This window comes from Dendrobium catenatum, unplaced genomic scaffold (genome assembly GCF_001605985.2).
Source record: "Dendrobium catenatum unplaced genomic scaffold, ASM160598v2 fragScaff_scaffold_512, whole genome shotgun sequence".
Classification (NCBI taxonomy): domain Eukaryota; kingdom Viridiplantae; phylum Streptophyta; class Magnoliopsida; order Asparagales; family Orchidaceae; genus Dendrobium; species Dendrobium catenatum.
In genome coordinates this window covers 10,922-34,187 of record NW_021318974.1, presented here as the reverse complement: position 1 = coordinate 34,187, position 23,266 = coordinate 10,922, and the positions used below count along the sequence as shown (strand labels likewise).

General features: G+C 36.1%; 1 protein-coding gene across 1 annotated transcript in view; it reads right to left on the bottom strand.

Moving 5' to 3' along the window:
* Window positions 1–2,235: 2,235 nt before the first annotated feature.
* LOC110112755 (NPC intracellular cholesterol transporter 1) overlaps window positions 2,236–23,266 on the bottom strand; it is a 29,363-nt gene continuing 8,332 nt past the window's right edge. The window contains exons 5-13 of the mRNA XM_028694619.1: window positions 21,243–21,441; window positions 21,023–21,163; window positions 20,840–20,883; window positions 14,661–14,744; window positions 13,542–13,610; window positions 13,369–13,445; window positions 2,825–2,894; window positions 2,439–2,588; window positions 2,236–2,376 (exon numbers count right to left, since the gene is read on the bottom strand). Coding sequence (XP_028550452.1) covers window positions 2,236–2,376; window positions 2,439–2,588; window positions 2,825–2,894; window positions 13,369–13,445; window positions 13,542–13,610; window positions 14,661–14,744; window positions 20,840–20,883; window positions 21,023–21,163; window positions 21,243–21,441 — 975 coding nt within the window. The remainder of the gene's footprint in view (window positions 2,377–2,438; window positions 2,589–2,824; window positions 2,895–13,368; window positions 13,446–13,541; window positions 13,611–14,660; window positions 14,745–20,839; window positions 20,884–21,022; window positions 21,164–21,242; window positions 21,442–23,266) is intronic.

Genomic DNA, 23,266 nt, shown 5'->3' with positions numbered 1-23,266 from the left:
GGGACTTCAAATCACGAGCCCGGACCCATCCTGCGACTGGTGACAACTCCGATTCCTCTCATAGGAATCCCACTAACGCTCTCTCACAAGAAGAACACAAGGGTGGAACACAAATTTTCATATTAATTAACCATCCATTACAATAGCTTAAGGCCCTTATTTATAGGCCATAACATATGAAAATAGAAAATTACAAAAATGCCCCTTGGGCCACAACACTCAAATAAATTAACCTAGGGGTAAAATAGAAAATAACATAAAATAGAAACTAAAATGCAGAAAATAATTCATAAACGACAACTTAAATTAGAGCCGTCGATTTACGACGCCTCCTGTGATAGATGCGCCAGATCTTCGTGCCGATCTCCGCATCAGCATGTCCCACAGGTGTCATGAACAATAAATTTTAACTTTCAAAGTCACACATTCTATTTTATTTTAAAAATATTACTTAAATAACTTAATAGTCGCTTAATACTAATTTTTTTTTCTTATTCATCTTTATTTCTTGTGATTGTTTTACAATATTTATTTTTATTTTATACAAAACAATCAATTTTCTTAACTTCAAGCTAACAATCTATAATATAATGTAACTATTTCTTTTTCAATTAATATTAAGGTATTTAATAAATTTAAATATGTGCCTTATTTTATGAGCAATTGAAATAAATTTATTATTATATGATTGCATTATGCGCAGACACGGACACTGCAACATGGATAAGACACGAGACGGGCGCGTCAATTATTGAAAAAATAGGACATGGACATGGGTCGGATATGGTATTATAATTTCTATATTTTTAAAATAATATATCTAAATAAATAAGTATACTATTAAAAATAATTTAGAAATAATAAATCATTTAATTAAAATTTGTGCTTAAAATGATTAATATTAGGATGTCGAGAGTTGGGAGTCGATGACATGTATCAAGCATCGAAAGAGGAGACGATAAAATTGTAAAGAGTCGAGCATCGATGTAAAGAGGGCATTTGTCGTCGATGTAGAGAGGGCGTTGGTCGTTGATGTAGAGAGGGCGTTGGTCATCGATGTTAAGATGACATCAGGCAAAGATGTGCTGTCAAGTTGTGGGTGTAGAAATTTCCAGCGTTGAGCATTAATGTCAAGACAATACCAGACTTTGATGTTGAGATGACATCGAACATTATTATGAAACCAAAGTTGCAACCCGCTAAAGAGAAATGAAAATGAGAATATTCGATGAATGAGATATTGAGCGGAGGCGATTGATTTGGTGTTATAAATAAAAAATAAGAAAATTATTTTTTATGCTTTAAATAAATAAAAGATTAAATACAAAAAAAAATCTATTTTAAAATAAAAAAAAAAAGATTTTGACAAGTGTGTTAGACACATGTGCCCAATTTGTATTTAATATTTTTTTAATCAGACAAATTTTTTGCCTGTCCGACACATGTCGAATGTGTGTCATGTCAAATACGTGTTGGACACTGCACACCATTTTGAAAAGAAGTGTTGGTGCATCATAGATATGAATTAATTTATATTTATTTAATTTATGTAAGTACTACATAATTGTTTTTATTTTCAAGATATAATAATATAAAGTTGTTCCCAATACTTTTTGTGCCTTATATTTTTAATAATGGGTGTCTTGTATCAATTAAATCATGTCCGTGTTGCTGTGTGCATATTGATGCATCATAGACTATAACTAATCTACAAATTAGTTCATAATAAATTACTAATTCAATTGCAAAAGTTTTTATTAGAGACACTGTGGGAGGAACCAGATGACAACAAAATTATGAAAACAAGAATTAAATGATTTAGACATGAAGAATGAAGAATAAAAGATGCTTAAAAAAATAGGTAGAATTACTGTGAAAGTAAAAATAAGGAAAGAAGCATACCAAGCGTAGCATGATTGAAAACCTTTTGTGGACTAGGATTGACATTAAAAGAAAAACTAAACTAAAATAAATAGAGAAGATATTGATGCAGCACAAATCATCAGTTTATCTTATAAAAGAATTGATTTAATACATCAAGAAAAAGTCGAATCCAGCTACAGAGTTAAATCATACATATTACAAGGCCGTTTTAGGCAAATTTTCATTTTTAGCCAAATTATATATATATATATAGTTTTTTATTGTAATCTTATTCTTATTTAAATGATATGGATAAAGACTACTGCCACTAACAAATGCCAAGCTTAAGCTTTGTTCATAGATTTCTGATTCTTAATTAGCTATCTGACAGCAGATTTTAATTTCCCTTTCACAATCAGTGGCTCCTTTAAACATAGTTGCAGAAAATGCAGACAAACAGGCCCGAGACACATCTGGGATTATTTTTTTTTTAGAAATGGCCAATATATCAAGCTATTTGCAAATCAATAAAGTATTCATATTGAAATTAACAAATCCAAAATATAGCACACTACCTGATCATTTGGAGGACAGTAGCTTCCGTTTACAAACTTACGGCAGCAACCAAATGCTTCTGGAGACAACCATACAAGGAAGTCATCAAGCCATGAGGCTGCTGGCTTGGCAATAAAACTGGATTCTGGAATTAATGATGCCTTTGTAATCTGTACAGGATTTAAGTTAATGATGCCTTTCTAATGTATAGAAACCTTTTATAATGATGAAGTAAACAGCTAAAACTAGCATAGCAAAGCAGAGAGCAGAACTCTCGTAGCTGGATGTACCCAGTAATTTTACCAAACAAACATGATAACTCGTGAAATTCTAAGAAACCGAAGTACTATAGTAAAAGCTTTCCAGGAAAAAGCAGCATCAATCCTATTATATTCATCCGTTTTACCTCATTCAAAAGGGAGTTTGAATCACATTGGCTGATGGAGCATATCTTGTTTGTTTGATTTGATTCCAAGCTGAAAAGGCCAAGTGTAAAAAGAGCATAAGCAAGATTACTCATCAGTGAGACTTCTTTTAAGATACAACATTGGTCCAAAGATCAAAAGATAAAACCAAAGAGAATATGTTGGCGGCCGGAATAACTGCTAGAACAAAAGGTGGTTGTTTAGTAACAAAACAAGGACTCATTGAGAAATAAATAAATCAATATGAAGGTTTCTATTACTAATATTAAGAAAGCATACTTAACCAATGTGGTAATAACTCCGTACTAGGATTCCACTTGATAGGCAAACATGTATTTAGAAAACATTCTACATATTTTAACTAAATTGGGTTAATGAAACGAACTTGATGAAAAAAGTCATTTTCAATAAAGTAGGGAACGATTTCATTCTTCTAAGACTCAGTGCTAATACTTATCATGGTAATCCTAACCACATGAATCAAAGGTAAAGAGACAAAATGAGTTTGGATATCAACATCATCGGAATTAGATTTATACATAGATGACACTTAGAATTTACTCGCAAGACCGCAAGGTTATTAGTAAAACTTAGATAAGAGAGAGAAAAAAAATAGTTTGAACAGAGAAATGAGCTCTAAGAGAGATGTTTTGGGAGTTTTATTGCTAAAATGAATGGAATAATACGATCTATCGGTCACCCAAAATAACTTAATGACCACATATTTACAGGATTTTAAGTGCTAAAGGGAAAGTTATTTAAAGACTAATAAATTCGATTATATAAATTATGTAGCTTGAAATATAGCTAAGACATATATAAAAAGTACATGCGGATAACTGTTGATTGGAGCTTCATTTTGAAGGTTGCAATGCTTGATTGATATTATCCAATTGCCAACTCACTGGAAGGAGTCGCTGACTTGCAATTTTTTAGTTTCAAGGATGAAATCACTAATGTTACATGAAGTCACCTTTCAGTTGGACTGGTTGAATAGCCAATTTGCAACATAGATGACTTGTGCTACGACCGATTTGCTGAGTCAAGTTGCCACATTGCTAACTTATCTAAAAGATATTTTCAAGTATTTCTCAGAAATGAGTTATTATCAGAGGTTCGGACCGGATCGACTTTTTTTTTTTAATTTGATCGAATTTAATTGAATCAGGCTTTGGACATATTTAGGTGTACATTAGTTCCCTAATTCTCTTTTATCTTTTCAAAAACAACTTGCAAAAAATAAAAAGACAATGAATAAAAAATATCTTCTTTTATCAAATATGCAATTAAATTGATAAAATAATCATTGCGATTAGACAATGGCTGATTTTCACATGGAGAAATCAGAAAATTCTATAAATAATCCCATTCTTTCTTTTTTGAAACCTTCAACACTAATCTCGCCATACCTTTCTTCCTTCTAGGCCATGGAACATAATCTAAAATTTTATGCTAGAGACCTTGCCATGATGCTGGTGCAAAAGAACATGGATTATGTATAGGGAGGCTGATGTAGGCAAGGAATGGGTCAAAACAAGTTGAGTTGAAAATTTCGTAAGTTCTACTCGAATCAACTCATTCGTAAGTTCTACTCGAATCAACTCTTATGTTTCAAGCTCATAAATGCTTTCCTCTACTAAATAACAGCTCATTAATGTCTAGTAGAGAGCTTTTTTAGCTCATAAATTGAGGTTCATTCCCCCATTTCTTGTCCCTTCTCCTCCCCTTTTCTTCTTTAATATTTATCTTTGTCCCATGGGATTCCGTGGCTGTTTTTGGGCTTCCTGTGCTGGTTATTTCCCGTGCCATGGCTCCTTGGTTTTCTGCTGGATTCCCGAGCTGGGTGGCCTTTCCGTGTCGTTTGGCGCCTCGGTTCTGTGCGGGCCTCTTTGGTTCCCGTGGCTGCTTCTTTGGTTCCCTGGCTGGGCTGTTTTCCATGAAATGCTCGGAGGAATTCCGTGACTTATGATGCTTGGGTTCTTGTGAAAATTCAATTATGTGGTTGTTTGCATTCCTTCTTTTGTGCCTATAAATAGAGTTATTTTGTGGTTGTTTTAAGATAGATATGTGAGTTATTTTTGGAAATGTAAACCTGCGGGTTTTGTTGGAAAAGCTTGCGAGCTTGTTCCATCTCTTCTTCTTCTATCTCTTGGGAAATCTTGCGAGCTCTTTCCACCCTTCTTCTCGGCTTCTAACCTCTTTCGTCTCTCCGCAAGTGCCACCTCACCTGTATCCTTCTTCTAATGGATGAAAGCTTCTTTAGGTGTTTGTTTTGAAGTCATAAATTTGTCAAACATTTGTAAGCGTCAAAGTTTGTAAGAGTCTTTGTTTGCAAGTCATTTTATTATATAAAGTTGTGGTTTATAGAATTTGTGTCTTTTTGAATATTTTTATGTCTTTATTTTGTTCCTAGAAAGAGTTTCTTTTGTGATAAAAATTTGGGGCCCTCTCCCAAATTTTTGATTGCATCAGAGGCTAGGAGAGATCTTGGGGAGACTTCTTCCCCACCCAAAAAAAAGATTAAAGAAAAATGAGAGTGAAAAGAAAATTGTACTTAAAGCTCCTACAATAAGTGAACTTATTAAAAAATCTCCACCAACAACTGAGGGTAGCAGCAACTACTCTTTGCTAGATTCTACTTGGATGGAGGCCACAAAAGAAGATTTAGGAGATGCTCCTATTGCATCTGTCAACTTGAAGGCAGCCAGTTAGTCAATTCACCATCTCACCCTGCTATTTAGATTGGGGGAAAAATAGTTTTTCCTGAATGCACATGCACCTAAATTTAGAAATATAACTTAATCTTGTCGAATTTTGACCCATATAATTAAAAAATAGGGCATTCATTAATGTTTTATGCTATAATTAAATAAAAATTTGACCCTTCAAATTATTTAAATTTTTGTCATATTTTTAAATGATTGCATCATTATCGTGTAATTATTCTATATTTAAATAAAATTAGTACTTTTATTACATCATTTGGTTTAACCCTGGTTCGATCCTAATCGGAACATCGAACTATGAACCTCTTCTTCCGGTTCATTGTGTCTGATTTTCACAATCTTGTAAGGACTGGAGTTAATGAGATTTAAACCTCATCGGAACATCAAACTGTTTATGGGGTAGACATAAGTCCTATATTTCAAGTTTGATCCCCCTCCATGCAAGGACTGGAGTTAATGAGCTTTAAACCTCATGAGAGATTCGAAAAATAAGTTTTAAATGGTGTATCATAAATGCCATCTTCATGAATGAGCATACAATTATAAAACCAACAAAAATATCTGGTTTTAAGCTGGCATTAAGTCGTCAATGTCTTTTAAATAAAAAATTCATTACAAAATACAAACTTTCGAGTTCAACGCTAATATGACAATTCACAAAATTGATACTTGAACTTGATCATCTACAAATAAATAGGTAGAATTGACAACGTTCAAATAAGAAAAATAAAATATATAAATGCTCTAATGATGGCTGCATTGAAAATAAATCTATCGGAGGAGACTATATATGTCAAAATGCCCCAAAATCTCATAGCAAATTACTTTGGTCTTAAATCTCAAAAGTATACAAAATCTAAAAGCTTTCAAAATATAAAAATATTTTTAGCAAAATCTCTCTCTTATAACTTAAAGCAAAAATTTACCTATTCTCTGCAACAATTATCAAGGCTGATAAATTTGAGAAAAACCTTAGCCCACAAAAAAGTAATATATCATCGAGCACATCAAACATTTTCGAATGATCTCTCGCAAACAAGAGTGTGACACGTGTCTTCTAAATTATTATTCTACCACCCAATGACATCACATGTAAAAACAACTATGACCAAGGCTCTCTAATCTAATGATTTTGTTGTGAAATGACACCATTAAATTATGATTATTTCCCGAGCTCACAAGTTTCCCAATAGCTAGAAACTCTTGAGTAATGAGTCATAGGATTCACTTGATAAAACTTAAAAAGTCATCTATAAGCTAAAGTCTGCTTAACCTATCTTCTTAGATAAGCATCCACCATAGGTCTACAAGATGCTCTTGAAAGAAGGAACCTATGTATGCTAGCTATGAACCTTCGGTCAAGTTGGGTCAACTACTTCCTTCGACTAAATAGACCAAGGTTCATAACAAGTTGGAATGACAGAACAATAAGATATTGATCGGGTTCGTCATCATTCCCCACACCATCCATTTTATGTGTGAGGCGGTAAATTCCAAATCCTATATGAAATTTGCTACTACTGTACACTAATCCAATATTTCACCATCTTGCACTTAAAATGAATGGTGAGGGAATGGATGATGGACCCGATCAATATCCCATGGTTCCGTCATCCCGAGCCATCGTGGTCCCTGGTATACTTAGTTAGAGGAGGTACCCAACCTGAAAGAAGGATCCTTGTCGGCAGCCATGGGTTGCATCGTCGAAGGGTACCTTGTAGACATGGGATGGATGTTTGTCTGAAGAGACAAATTTGAATCCACCTTACCTAATAGAGGGTTGTGTTCCCTATCAATCATATCCTATTGATTCATATTTCAAAGATTTGATGCCACCAAAGAACGTATTGGCTCTGGACATAACCGTAATTTGGTGGTGCCCTTTAGCGGCAAAACTATTCGGTTTAGAGGGTCCCAGGTCATAACTGTTTATCCTGTGGTGCCCTTTAGCGGCAAAACTGCTGATCAGAGGACACCTACCACGTCCTCTATCAGGAGATTATTTGAGAATGGACAATAGTGATATTTTCGTATAGGCATTGGTTATATGTGAGCTGAAATAAATTTCAATTTGTTCACCCAATAAACTGTTGCAGAGGGTGAATGAATGTTTGCTTTAAGTGATTGATGACTTAATTTTGAATATTAAATATTTGGATTTTGATTATTTTTAAATTTTCGTGGATATTTGGGTGGAGCGTTGAATGTTGGAATGCTGAGATTTGCATTCTACACAGCAATCATCAGGGAGTTTGGGATCATTTCCATTTGTGGATTGAACATTGTCAACTCCGTCGAGCTGTCTACAGAGGATCGGGATCCTCGTAAGCTTTATGCATTTGTTGGTGATTTTTTTTGTCATAGACTTTGAAGGCCTTAAATGAACATATTAAAATGAATATCTCAGTCGATACCACAATCATATAATTGTTTGGTTGTTCGAACCGTGTCGAATTCTATCTATTAATGTAAAAGGATCGAGCTCAAACTTGAGTTCATTTATTGGCCAGCACAGCATCCCTGGATGTCACATGTACTCATAACACGCTCGTCGGGGCCCATGCGGGTGTTCGGGGGCATTTTATATTTATTTATTGAACATTGCCGACTCTTATTTACCCACTTAGGAGGATTGAGTTCAAATTTATTCAGCATCCCTAGACGTCACGTGTATTCCTACGAAACGCTCGTCGGGGCTCATGCGGGTATAAAATTGCTTATGCCATTTTGTGTACCTATGTGCGTATATATTACAGTGCATGTGCGGGGGCATTTTAAAAGTTTTGACACTACTTAATTATGCGGATAACTGTCTATTGAATGTACGCGACGCATTATGTAGAAACCCGTAAACGCCTTCTGTCCGCTTGTATGAATGCTGCGAATCCGGTGGCGTGGCGTTGTACTGTGACCATTTGCCCGTTGCATACAAGTAGACTGTCGGGCATCACTTATCGCTTCCCGTAGAAGGATTATAGTACACTAACGAATCTCCTGCTTCTACTCATAGGCAATGTGTTGTATGCATAACACCTCCTCAAATCATGTTTGTAGGGAACTTGTGCCTTGCCAGATGTTTGATTGATGTCGATCGTCACTGCCTTTGTGTGAACTACTGTGCATATAATTAGTTCTTGATTTTTACTTGTAGATGAACTGTCGATTGATATTCACATTCATAACATGTTGCATTGCATACCTCTGCTCATATCACTTGTTGATATTTGCTTGAAATTGAACAACATATGCCTTTCGACTTTCATCACTTGAGCATTTGCACCTGCCTGCTTGCTTATGGATGTTACTCGTCATTGCATTTATGTTCTTGTAGTCATTACAATTACTTCAAATCACCCACTTGCATGGAATCTCATTACCACTTATGAGTGATTTGTATTTACAAGAATTTGACATATTGAATTGTAAGCGGACCATTTTTACCATAACTTCATTTCTTCCATTTAAATGACATGGCATTCTTTATATGTGATTGTTGGTCGTCATCATTATTTGCAAATATTTGCATTAGTTGCAACTAGGTCATTCATTACCTCAATGGGTTCTCATTTGTTTCAATAATAGACTTTTTTTAGTTCACCACAAGTCTCATATTCATCCCTTAGTGTTCATTTGCATGCTTTAGACCTTCACTTAGCATTATTGTTTATTGACATATGCATATGTATATTCATCTTGTTTGTTACATATGAATGAGATATAGGAACCTTCCTTGTCCGCTATGCAGGAGTTCGGCACTTGCATGAAGTGGGAAGAAGGGAGAGCCGAGAGTTTTTCTTGGAAGGAGGGAACGAGAGCCTCTCTCTCTTTTTATTAATGCAAAAAAGGTGCAATCGAGGCAAGCTGTATGCGTTCAGCTCTGAACGACGCCATTTGCAGAGGTATGGGTTGCTGATTTGAGCAGAGATTTGATATAGGTAATGATTTAAGCTTTGTTTTACATATATTTTTTGTCTGCTTTCTCTTGGCTGTAGAGTATAGGTAAACATATTAATAACTTTTTATTAAATTTAAGTAGTAAATTTTTATTAAATAATAAATAATAATTAGTATTTTTTTGCAAAAATTCTAATTATTAGACAAAATCATCTGTTTTATTAAATCAAAATAAATATAAAATAGAAAATTTTGTATCTACAAATTAGATTTTTTTTTTTTGTAAAAAGAATCCCATCTTTATTTAATAAAAAGCTACAAATATTCGCCTCTCTCTAACACAGTTTCTCTCTACCCAATCCAACCATTTCTCTCTTCCCCCATTCCGCCTTTTTTGCTCTCTAGCATCTATTACATTTCGTTAGGCATACCTGTTAGTGGACTACTATACATGGCGAATCTCTTGTACGTTTGCCGCAATTTACTTGAATATGTTTGCAGGGAACCTTGCACTTGCCCCATGTCTACCAACATCAATAACATATGGCTTAGTGTATTGTGTGCGATGCTAACTGACAGTTGAATTATATTCATCACTAACTTCTCCATATATATTAACTGGCAAGTCGCTACATTCATTGCATACTGGTTTCATATTCATAGGAGGCTACTGTAAGCATCTGCAAGTAGGTGTAGTCCTTTGATTATTTGTGAACAAGATTGAGGTAAGTATTTCATGCAGATTACTATCATTTACAAGTGAGTGTTTCATATCATTGCACTTTGATTTTTAATATTTGTAGGTGAATCATTGGCGGATGTTTCCATTTATCCTATATTGCACTTAGTATATTTGCTTGTGGTTTGTCGTTTGCAAATAAGTTGGTGTATCCATCTGTGCACTAATGTTGACTACCAAGTGAATTGCATTCATCGTATGCTTTCTCCATGCACATTGATTGGTGACCTTCTGCACTTGCTTGCATGTGTTTCAATGTTCATGGGAATTACTACATGTATTTGCATGAGAACTGACATCAATCATAGGAATATTGTTGCATTCACAATTTAACTACTATCACTGTTGGCAAATCTTAGGATTTATCGTATACAACATCATATATGTCTGCAGGATGCTTTCACCGTTTACAAGTGATTGTTGCTTATTGTAGCAGGATGATATTAATATCATCATCAAAAATCTATTTACCCTAACCTTTTGATGAACTGTGATTTTTGCACTACAAACCTCCCATTCTATTTACAGGCGAGGTGTTGTATGCATGACATATCTCCTACAAAGATTTGTAGGAGTTCGTGCATGCCTGCTGGTTCTTGGTTAATTCCTATAGGCTGACCAGCCAAACATTGCAAGTTACTTTAAATTTCATTCTTCATGGGCAAGTTATTGTATGCATCGAGAGCTCATTTACCACTTGTGTTGTACTTATTGCATGTCAAATCCCTCTGCTTGTAAGGGCAACTGCAAGTCTTGTATGAACAATATGAGTGGCACTTGTCTTCATTTACACTTTGATTTATTGAATATTCGAGTGATTCAAAGTCCATAGTTCATAATTTGTATGCATGGTAAAACTGTCATCATTGACACATGCTTGCAATTGTTCATGTGCTCCAGGTTACTCGTCACTCATGTGCAATAAAGGTTTATTCAAAATAGGTCTCATATTCACTTAGTTGATCAAAGTTATTGCTCAATTTTGGTATTTGCATTTCAATTATAATCTTGATGTCCAATTCATTGTCATTATTAATTGAGTTTTGTTCCCTATGGTCCTCTCAAGTTCAACTCCTTTGTATTCAAGTCCTCTGTTGTATGTTTGAGTTTGAATCAAGTTCAAGTTTGATCCTTTACAGTTCATTTAAGTTTAAGTAAAGCTTATTGTGATTTTGTATAGTTCAGGTCCTTTGAAAAATTCAGTAGCCTCCCGACATTTCCACCGTTTAGGGGAAATTCTAGGAGACTGGGCCTCCTGACACGCAAGAAAAAGCATGTACGGTAGGTGTCAGGAAACACCACGGCCTTATTTCTTCAATCCCACCATGCTACGAAATGGTGTATGGGAATTTAAGAATGCGCAATTGCTTTTCCCCGCTGGCATTGAGGCACGTACGGGTACTTAGAAGCGTCACCGCCACGCTACGAGAGCATGTACAGGGCCTACCCGCCTCGTCGTAGTCACCGCACTGGATTCCATTCCCACCATGCTAGAGAAAAACTTGTATGAGTGATTTTCTAGTGCGACGCGAACATCGAATGCAGGATTTTGAGTTTTAGAAATTATACCTTCGTGATGGGGGATGTAACGGCAGTTACGACGTAAATGCACACTGCAAATGCACAAAATCCCTCCTTTTGTTGAATTTCTCTTTTCTCTTCTTTCTCTTCTCCTTCTTTTTCTCTTTTTTTTAATCTCTCTTATTTTTTGTCTCTATTTCCCTTTTTCACACACACACATATATATAGCAAAAATAAATAAGACTGATTACATTAAATAACGACAATAACCAATAATAGTAATCAAACTTACCCTACGATTTTTTTGGTCGCGGGAAAGTAAGGGTATATGGGCTTTTTAGATTTTGATTTGGGGTTGTTGTTGGAGGGGAAATTATGCAGTGGGTTTGGACTGTTTGAATGGGATTTAGGCTGTTGTGGGTTTGTGAGAATGAGGGTTTAGCTTAAGTGGGCTGATTTGGATGTAATGAGCTGCTGATTGGGTTTTTGAGTGTAATAGGGTTGGTAGAGGAGAGATAGTGGTCTGTTTGGGTTTGATTTGTAAGGAAGAAGAAGCGGTTAGGGGTCCGGTGGGTTGAAGCCCTCTAAATCGGCACAGTAGAGCAAGTGGAGGCCTCGACTTGAGGAAGAGGGTTGAATCGGGAAGGAGGGAAGCTGGTAGGGCACGCGACAGAAGGTGTATGGGCTTACCGTTTGCTGGAGTCAGACGTCGGACTAGATCCGCACAGTGGAGAGTGGTCGAATGTGAGGAAAAGGTCGGCATGGATATGCAGCGTCGGCACAGTGGCCTGTGAATGGACTCGTGTGATCGAGGCTTGCTCGCAGACGGAGGCAACAGGCTCGATCAGCTTGCGGCTGCTGGTGTGGGGGTCAGCCGGAGGCAACAGGCTCGATCAGGTTGCGAGTCGGATTTCAGAGAGGTCGAGTGGCTTGAGGTTGTCGGGTTGAGGAGTTTACATGAATGGAAGCAGGTAGAGAAGAAAATCGGGAAGAAGAAGCATCAAGCATGGGAGTTTGATTGAGGCCGGATGGTTGTTGGGGCTTCGGATGGGTGTGATGTTCGTATATGGGAAGAGGCGACATCGTGCGTGGAAGAAAGGCGAAGACGAGACCGGCTCGCGCGTGGGAAAATAAGGCGAAGACGCGAAAGCGATTCGTTGTCGATTTAACAACGCGATCGTGCACACAGAAGATGGGACATACGCGACACTTCGGCGCCGTTTTGCAGGATAAGGGATGGGCTTCAGATTTCAGCAGGTATGTAATGATTTTATTTATTTATTTATTTATTTTAAATCTGTTGTTGAGGTCAACAGGATACAAGCAGAAACACCTCAAAACTTGAATTCTTCTGCCATTCAGTTCAAGTGAAGTTTTAAAGGTGTTCTGAGAAAGAACAATATTGTTCTTATAGATTTATTAAAAGCAATATACAAATTATGACGTGGATAAACGCTCATAACATAAACATTATCCAGTTTCTCAATAATACTCAACCACATAATGACATAGAACACGATTAAATTCAAAATAACTGCATTGAAAAACACATCAAGCATAATCACAAACTAAAGATGCTAATTTCCAAGTTAAAACTTTATCAATCTCACACAACATTTATGTATAGATATATAACAGTCAGTACCTATAGTTGAAGTCTTTTACAACAAAATACAGTGGTGGACCTACTCTCAGATAATGTGCAAGATCATCAAAGTAACCCTGCAGTAGTTTTAAACAAAATGTCACAACAAATACTTTGACAGTTTCAAAACAAACATGTTCAATCCAATAAATCACAAAAGTGTGATCATGAACCTGAAGATAAGAGTCTCTAGGAAGGACAATCTTTTGATCTAAACCAGGTTGAAGCCTTGTGCAGAGTGCCTATTAAGCACTTACATAAATATTTCAATTTTTAAGCATAAGTAATGAATATAAGGATGCAAGTGAAAAAAGATTGCAAGAAAATGCTTGAATTACTAATTTAAAAGGATTTCACTGGACTTTTGCACACACGAATTTCACTGGTGCAAACTTTCTAGTGTGTTCTCCTAAATGTGCCAAAATGGCAAAGCCATAAGATGGTGTATATGTTTAGGCCAGAGCAATTTTTTTGCAGAAGCCCAATAAACTCACTCTAATACCTTGATAAGCACTTATTCTAGACAGTTGATCCATGAATGTAAATTGTATTATCATATTGACACTTTTCCTTAATGTAACCGTACAAACTTAATTTTAAGCAACACAAATATATTGCATATATACAATACATCTCATTGCTAATGAGAGCACAAGTACAAAAATACTTGTCACAGTTCAAGATATCTTGTTATTGCTAAGTATGATGGTCCACATGATCCCTCATTACTTAATGTTCTCAAGTCAAAACTCTTTGCTATTATAACTTAACATCTAACTTCAATCAGAAAATACTTGTATATCTTTAGATTAACAAAACCACCATAACATTTAATCTAGGTTTGGGGAACAGATCGACAGTTTTGGTGCATGATAATGGCTACATATCTCACAAAATTTCTGTAGCTTCTCCTTTTATGGATGGACACACTTTCTATTTTGAAATGTCATATAAATCTTATGGCTTCCTCTTTGGCATATTTACATTTGAATTTATATTACCCTCCAAACCCAAAAATTAATTGTAAAATTACTAACGAACCAGTTTCTGTGCTATAACAGTGAAGAATGGTGAGCAAACCGTGTACCTAATTGCCTGATTGCTAAATGCAATGTTTGCCATATCAAAGTTTAAACAAAAGGAAAGATAAGAATCACGTATACGACATTGAAAACACAAACATGATACATTAAAGGCCAAATGGGTATAGTATAACGGCCAGAACCAACATCCCATTTGAGAGAGGAAAAACCAAACAAGATTGACCATAAATATTGCAATGGTTAACTTACAATACTCATAAAAGTAGCTGCAGTGAATGCAGCAATAACCATAATTTTAACTCCAGGAATGGCAAGCATGGGTGCATGGAAATCCTGCCAAATAAAAATACTAATGATGTGACACTGCTTAGTCTTTCATAAATCAGTTATAAAGTCTAGATGTGTTTAATTAAAAAAAATCAATAAATTCATAAAAAGTACTGAAGGTATAAAAAATAAAGTGATACCACGCACAAGGCTAATCCATTCAAATATCAAAGGTTGAGAACGCTCCAACAGATCAAAGATCGAAGAAACCGCAGATAAGAAAGCCTTAGCCAAACTCTCTAAAATTTAGTATTTTATTGTGTCAGTCAGACATGTTGGCTTATATAGTAGATCTAATCTGAGTTTATTTGTCTCCAGTCCTCACTGTCACAGATAGGGACATTTAAGAAAATATGGAGGAAAGGGATATGTTCCAATTTATTTAAATAGATTAATCACACTCAATACCACAATTTTCTGAAGCCAAATGGGATGTTTGTTGGTGCTTAAGCCAGCATAAATCCCTAAGCACGACCAAACAACCAAATTTAACATCTCATAAGGCATGCTAACCCAACTTTTTGCAGCTTAAGGCATAAACAGATGAGAAAATAAACTAGTTCTTTGTGGGATTAGGCACTTAGCTCATCATATCAGTCGTTTGAAATCTTTTTGTGCTCCTCACGTGTTTTGCTTGCTTTGTACCAGTTTGATGTAATTAGAAAATTTATGAAACTAATGTTGGACTATTATTGTAGAAACTTTGTAAGGTTATATGCTGATAATCATGTGTTTGACATTTTCAAGCAATTGTATATTGACCTCAATATGCGATCCACAAGCAGACTTGATCGAATGTGATGATGATTGTTGACGAATATTTTCGCATCGACTCGACCCCGATCGAGCCCGACAAAGCTCGATCGCGCTCGATCAACTCAATTGATCATCGTCGAGGTGAAATTAATCCGAATTAAGCCTCAATTTAATTAAATTAAATCAAATTTAATTAAATTAAAATTAAATCAAATCGAATTAAACCCCGTCGAGCGCCGTCGAGCCCAATTCGACGCAATTCGACACATTTCAGCATCGATTCGAGCTCAATTTCACAAAATTGACTCGATCGGACCCAAATCGATCCAAGTCGGGTTCGATTCGAAGTCTATTTCAGCCCCAATTGACTGATTTGGGTTCAATCAACTTCCCAAATCAGAAAATTGAAACCTAGGGCTGAGATTTTGTCTCATTTCTCACCCAAAATTTGGGTTCAATGTACTCAAGTACATTCCCCTCGTTTCAAGCAACGAGACAACCTCATAGGCTCATTTGGGCGGCGGCTCCCTTGTGCTGTCCGTCCGAAGCCAGAACAGAACAAAGCAGCGGGAGAAGCAGAGGGAGAGCATTCGGCTCCCCCTTTGTTGTTTTCCTTTCGTGCCCGTCCTGACCCGGAGAGCAGAGAACGAGAGGAAGAGTCCCGCCGAAGCCCCGTTCGCGCGCTGAAACCCCTATTCGTGCTCCCTCTCGCATGCGGAGCTCTCGTCCGACCCCGACGAGGCCTTCGACCGAACCTCCAGAGGGCATTCGGCTCCCCTGTTTCTTTTCGTGCAGCCCGTCCCGACCCAGCTAAAGAGAAAGCGGGAGACAGGCGATTTCGGCACAAGGTTCTCGCTCGACTCCCCCCCCCCCCGTGTGCGACACTTCGGGCTGAACCTCCAGGAGGTGTCAGCTCTCTCCCTGCTGCCCGCCGTCCTCTTCCTAGCGAGCCAAAGCCGCAGGTGTGCGGCGGAGCTTGGAGCGACTTTGGAGCTTGGAGCGAACCTTGGACAGCAACTTGGACAAAAAAATTGGAGCGCTAGGACAAACCGGGGAAGGTATACCTTTGAAACTTAGTGAAACCTAGGGTCCCCCCATGGCCAATTGTTATGTGGTTGACGCCTCCAAGCCCTAGGTCCTTAGAAACTTCAATTTTCGCTCTCCTAAAATCCTATATCCGATGTCCACTTGTTTAAATCATGAAAATTAAGTAAGTTTTCATGATTTGTTCTCATGTGAGGGCTAAAAAGATAGTGGCGTGGCGATGGGGCGTTGAACTTGTGTTCAACGTCCCTATTTTTTTGCATGCAAATAATATCCATGTCATGCTTAGTACTCTTACCTTTGACCAAACCTTAGGTTTAGTAGCTCGCCCAATGTCTAATGAAATGTAGAAGTGCGAGGTCTCTTGTCTAAGTGTGGCACGCGTTAACATACCCTAAAACTTGTATGTTTCAACTAGATTAGCACATGCATGTGATAGTTTTACACCGCCATGACATCCACTATCTCCTCTAAATTTATTAGACGTTCAAGCATATGTTTCAACCATTTTTTTTTGAGGTTAGGGTTTATTCATGAGCACTTTTAATTCATGTTACAAACTCTACAATTAATGAATTGATTGGAAAATATTATTGAACTCCAAATTTAGGAAGGCAAAGCGAAAAAGTCTTTTTTTACATGCTCTCATTTCTTAACGCTAAACTAAGCTTGCATGAGTTATTGCATATTTGAATATTCTCTATATGTCTATGGCTATGATCCTTGTACCTACAATTTGCAAAACCCTAAAAATGCCCACCAAACTTATGGATGCTTGCAAAGCAAAGATGGGGTGGTCTATGGCTTCAAGGAGCTTATAGATTGCACCCCATCATATATTGGAAGTTTGTTGGACATGTTTAGTATGGTTTGTAAGTTGATAGGTTAAGGGTTTTAACACATAACTTAGGCACTTGGTGAAGCTTTCGAAAAGACAATCGAAAGCCTTCACCCTTAGGCTCCCCTTAGACTCTAGAAAACTAATTCTTAGAGCCTATCCATAGAAATTTCAATGACATTCCATCCCATGGCTTTAGGTCCCTTAGATGATACCACTTGCTATCTTTCCAAGAGGAGCCGTAGGAGCAAGTCCACTCTATCGGACCTCTCAAATCATGCCAAAATTGATTTGGAGATCGTTTCATGAATCGGGAATTCTCGGGAATTCTCCAATCAAGTTTTCCCCTCCCCATGCATAATGGTTTGGAGCACCTCAAGGCTCCAAACACTTCGATGCATGAAACCTTTTGACTTAGGACCAAAATCCTAGGTTTGTGACACTTTGTTTGTTAATACAAGATCAATAAGCATTTGTCCATTACCCTTCATCTTGGATATTTTGGAGCCCTCTCAAGGCCTCAAAATAATCCATCAACTTAAACCAAAATTAGATTGCTAAAATGTAAAACCCAACATAAAATAGTTTGAGCACCTCTGAGTGTCCCTCAGACTCAAGTGCTCCTACTTCACCTTCCCTTGGACTTCACTCCAAAAATCTGATTCTAAGTTGATCAATTCCTCCTTGAAATTCCTAAAGGCCGAAAACCCTTTAATTAAGACTTTCATGGATTTTAAAATAAAGATCAAACTTTAGTCAATGTCTAAAATGACTTCAAAACAAGAAAACCACTAGTTTAATCAAAAGTTTTCTCAAGCCAAAATTTGAGATGTAATTAACCATAGGGGCTTGCCCCTATGGGACGTCTGTACCCCAAAAATAAATAAACCCCATTCGACCAAACATCGAGCGGGGGAATCTCTGTTAATAATTGTAAATTTTATAATTGAGTCCATAAGGAAATGATATTTTACTCTTCGGGGTAATATATCATGTTCTTATTCCGTACTCGATTATAAAATATGCAATCCGTTTGAGGATACAAAAATTCTCCAACAATGATCACCGAAGATAGGCACAATTTCATGAAAAGATCAACTTACGATGTTTCATCGTAGGAATGCTTATCAATCGCCCATTTCACAAAATGCACCATCTCAATGCATTTGAAATGGCGAAATGATCTGAAAAGTATAATTGGGATATTTATTATAATTCCTATATTATTATTGCATAATCAAGGCTATAGAATCTATGTTATAAGTAGTATAGCTATGAATATTTGCATTTTGGGCTACAACTATAGGCACCATATTAGGTCATATTTAATTATTGTAATTGCTCAAATTTAGAATCTTTGAGTCGGTTCAGTTAGGAAAATATTTGTCTCAAGATAAACTAACATTACCCTACTTTGTTTTTTATGGTTTTAAATTCTATAGGTTTTTTTAGATTTAACATGATCAGAAGTTGCAAATATTATGATATCTTAATTTCTAGCAAACTTTCATTGAGTAATTTAAGTATATTGTAGATATGCTCTTTCTACACTTATTGACATGATAATATTGAATTTTTACCGAGTGTTCCAATTATTATAGGCATATTTTCCCATATCTGAGTATGACAAATATTTTAAAAAAATAATAATTGATTATTGCTTTTGATCTAGACAAAACGATTGACATACATACTTGATGTGGTTCATTTATCATGACATGCATATTCAACATGGTCCAATTATTTCCACATGCATATTTATAACAATTTATCTGTTCAAACAATTTAATAATGTGAAAATAAATATATGGTACTATCTTATGATCACCTTTATATATATGCCATTTCCCCAACATGAGACATTGATATAATAAAATGAATCCTAAATAAAACGTTAAATATTGTGAAATGGGAGTGCTAGAAAAGATTACTACTAATGAGTTAGATTGGCGGAGATATGATATCTTGCGTACGAGGGTAGGCTGACGAACTTTACTTTAAGCATGGGATTGGTGGCGTAAAACCAATATATGACATGATGGAAGGTATAAGGGGACTTATGATTGGAGTGACAACTCATATATATGATGCCACATGTTGTTCCATATGATAAGATACCGTACTTAATTCACAAGATAGATATGGGGGATAACATCATGTGATATGATTCGCCAGCATTTTGATTTGGTAATATATATGTATAATATGCTATTTGATATGATATGATATATTATGACATAATATGATATAACATTGTATAGAGAAAATACTATATATGACATGATTACCAATCAGTTCGGTCTTTACAAAAATATGATGCAATATGATGATGCACAAGAATACATGCTATGATGAGACATGAATACTCTAAAGCTTGTCTTGCACATTATTTTATATACAGGATAATTTCATTTGTATATGTGATGAGACATGAAAACCTCTTTGCAATGTATGATATATATATATATATATATATATATCTTATAGCATACCAGATAATATGAGTTGACCACGATGACATATGACATAATTGCACTTATATTCATGATAATCATTCCCATTAATATTGCATGACCATTATAAATCATCTTATGAATCAGTATTATTCATGATCATTATTCCTACTAACATGATTGGATACCCTATTACACCAAAAAGCACATCATATGATATGATACGAATGACGATATACAACTAATCATAATAAAATGAGTTTGTTATTAAGACATATAATATCAAGCATCATTACCTATGATATATTAATGTTCACAAGCATATGATCTGAAAGTACCATATTAGAACACCTAACACATCATTCATATGATATGAATTCCCTTCATGCGTAATCATTGAATGGACTCTAATAAAGCATGATGCACTACAAGATATATGATATTACAATGATACTTTTAATCATGCTTCCATGGTATATAAAAAATCATAATTGTAAATGATTGCATTGTATATGATATATGTACATGAATAGCATAAAGATTTACTCATTTAGTCCCTATTCAGTATTCCTGATTCAATAATTTATAGCAGGCATATTATTTTATCTCCTTACATTGAATACAATTGTAGATTTCGTGTAACGTACTAAGTTGTTTGCTCACTTTAAGTGTTTACACATTTAAGGGAAGGGTAATGCCCCAATAGAGTGAGATCAGAATTGCAATTAGAGGTTTATTTTATGTTATATGTGAATTCTTTTGCAATCATGGTGAAATTATATTTTGATGAGTTCTTAGAGGACCATGATTATTGCATAAATTTTTTTGAAATAAATAAATCTGAGATGTACATATGTTTAGGTATTGAATGAAGTTTCTATTTTATTTCTGTATATTGATAATTTGGTGGCTATATTGTTTAAATCGATAAGATTATCGTTGAAAGGAATGCATTGAGAAAAGAAATATATAAGATTTCACAAAATAGAAATATAAGCAATCAGTTTCACCTCCATATAACGCACAAGAAATTCTGGTTTTCTTTGGAGAATAGCTGCAAGTTATTTTAAGAAAAAAATCATAAATTTTAAAAACATTTCAATAAATCAACAAGATAATAAAATAGGCACAATTCGAAAACTAGGCAATGAACTAGTAAGGAAATATTGCTATGCAAGAAGCTTGTATCAAACCTCTTTCAGATCCAACAGCTGGCGCAAGTTTAACACATGGAAAACAATCGATCCTATTATCATTAGTTCTCCAAATGTCAAATATGATAAGCGCAACAAAAGCGGTAACTTGCAAAATGAAGTTCAGAAAAACAGCCAATGCTGCAAGAAAAAGGGATTTATAGGTTCACTGAAGTTTATAACAGCCTAGGATTAGCAAAACTTCGAGAGAGAGTTTCACCAGCAAACATAGAGAAGATACGAACAGCAGGCATTGGAATAAAACTTCCAACAGCAAAGGCTAAAACTTCAGACAAACTAGCAAGGGTTATGGAAGGCCCAACTTCCACAAGTGCATTGCTTATTTTCCCTTCTAAGGATATATCAGTTGTTTGGCGCTTGACAGCATGCACAAGAATACACATATTATCCACTCCAACCTGCAGTGGATATGCAATAAAATACAGACACTTAAGAGATTGGCATGAAGAAGAGAGTAACAAACTTGAAAGCTAGCAAATCTGCAAAATGAATGAAGATTCATCGCCTAAAAGAAATTTTAGTTTTACTTCTGTACAACTCCAGCAAATAGTTGAATTATGGGCGCTCATAAGAAAAATATACTATGCTCAACAAGTTGAGCTTGAATACCATTTTGTTTTCATGGAGATACAAGGTTGAAAAGGAAGAAACTCAACCATAATTCTTAACATTATTCACGCAGATGAGTTTTTCCCAAGGTCCGCTCAACAGATAAGTTGAGAATGCATGTGGTGTTTCAAAATTAAACAAAATATGCAGAAGGGAGAAAAATCTGCTGCTTTTTCAAATGATGCTAACATTTGGTTTCAGTGAAGAAGTTGAAAAACACGTGTACTACTAATTTCTTAAGATGAATAGACTCAAAATATTTTGAAGTCATTCATTTCTTATCTATCAATAACGAGTGAAGAAGCTTTGCATAGACAAAGCAAGAAATGCTCGTATCATCGGGCATCATAGTGTATAAGCGTGTGTGTGGAGGAAGATCTATCTTTTGGGGTGGTCCGGAAAAAAACCACTAAGATGGCAGTGAACCGAAACATAAAATCTGTTTTGCTGCATAAAATATTATCATAACTTTAAATAGGCAGATTAATATGAGGGAAAAACATTTTTCCTTGGACCAAAGTGAACATAAACAACAATTTATGCAGTAATGTAATGGCAAAATCCTAGGCAAGCCCATTCTGAACAAAGATATTTAGTTGAATTACAAAGAGTAGTAATTGTGGAGATCAAGGCAGCACTATTTGGTTGAATTAAAACAAAAGGTATAACCCAATGCATGGAGGTCTTACCAATGCGGGCCTATAGAGCTATAAAGTTGATGTACTTAAGCTTACATCTAGATTTGTAAAGAGGTTGTGATGTGAAACCAGGAATTGTTTCTTAGAAGTTAATAGAGGTTTGTTAAAGTAATGATAATACAATTCAATGCTTCTCTAATTTAACGATTCAAAGAAGATCTTAGAAGTTAACAACGTCTAGGCAAGTAGCTCCAACTAAGTTTACAAGATTTATAAAATAACAACATCAATAACAAGTAATGAAAATGAATGGTCAACTAAAATCCGGCGGTTAACAAAGCGATCGTCTCACCTTGAGGCCACGCTCATGTTCCTACTTCTAGGTTCGTTGGGAGAAGAATAACCACACAAGTGACGAGACCACTCCGAGGGCGACGGTGCCGTAGATCCGTAGGGAAGGAGAGGAAGGTGCCGGATGTGGAGGTGGGGCGGGAGAGCGGCCTTTAATGATCCACGTGTAGATGGAAAAGTGGTCGTCGATGGAATCCACTAGTGTAGGTAGGATCCGATCCAAGTATTCTTCGACGGTGTCGTCAAAGTCAAAGCCGACGTCGAAGAACGGTGATCTGAGGATGTTAACCCTTCCGTGGTTGTCGTACTCAAACCCGAAGTTCCACTCGGGTTCCTCCATTGCATCCTTGAAGAAGAGAAAGGGTGGTCGCCACGGGATAATCTCCAATGGGGGGAGAGATGGGCGGCGGGTTGGAGAGGAGAGAGAGGGGGGGCCGGCGGTGGAGATGGGGAGGGAGAGGGAGATGTGTGTTATGCAATAAAACTGAAGTAAATTCAGTTTTGGGGGGAATTAGGAGAGGAGAGATTAGTGGTTTGAATTCCCAATTAAGTGCATTGAAAGTATTAATTGAGAATTCAAAATTTGAAAGCCAAGAGGGGGGGCCGGCGGCATCAATAGAGGAGC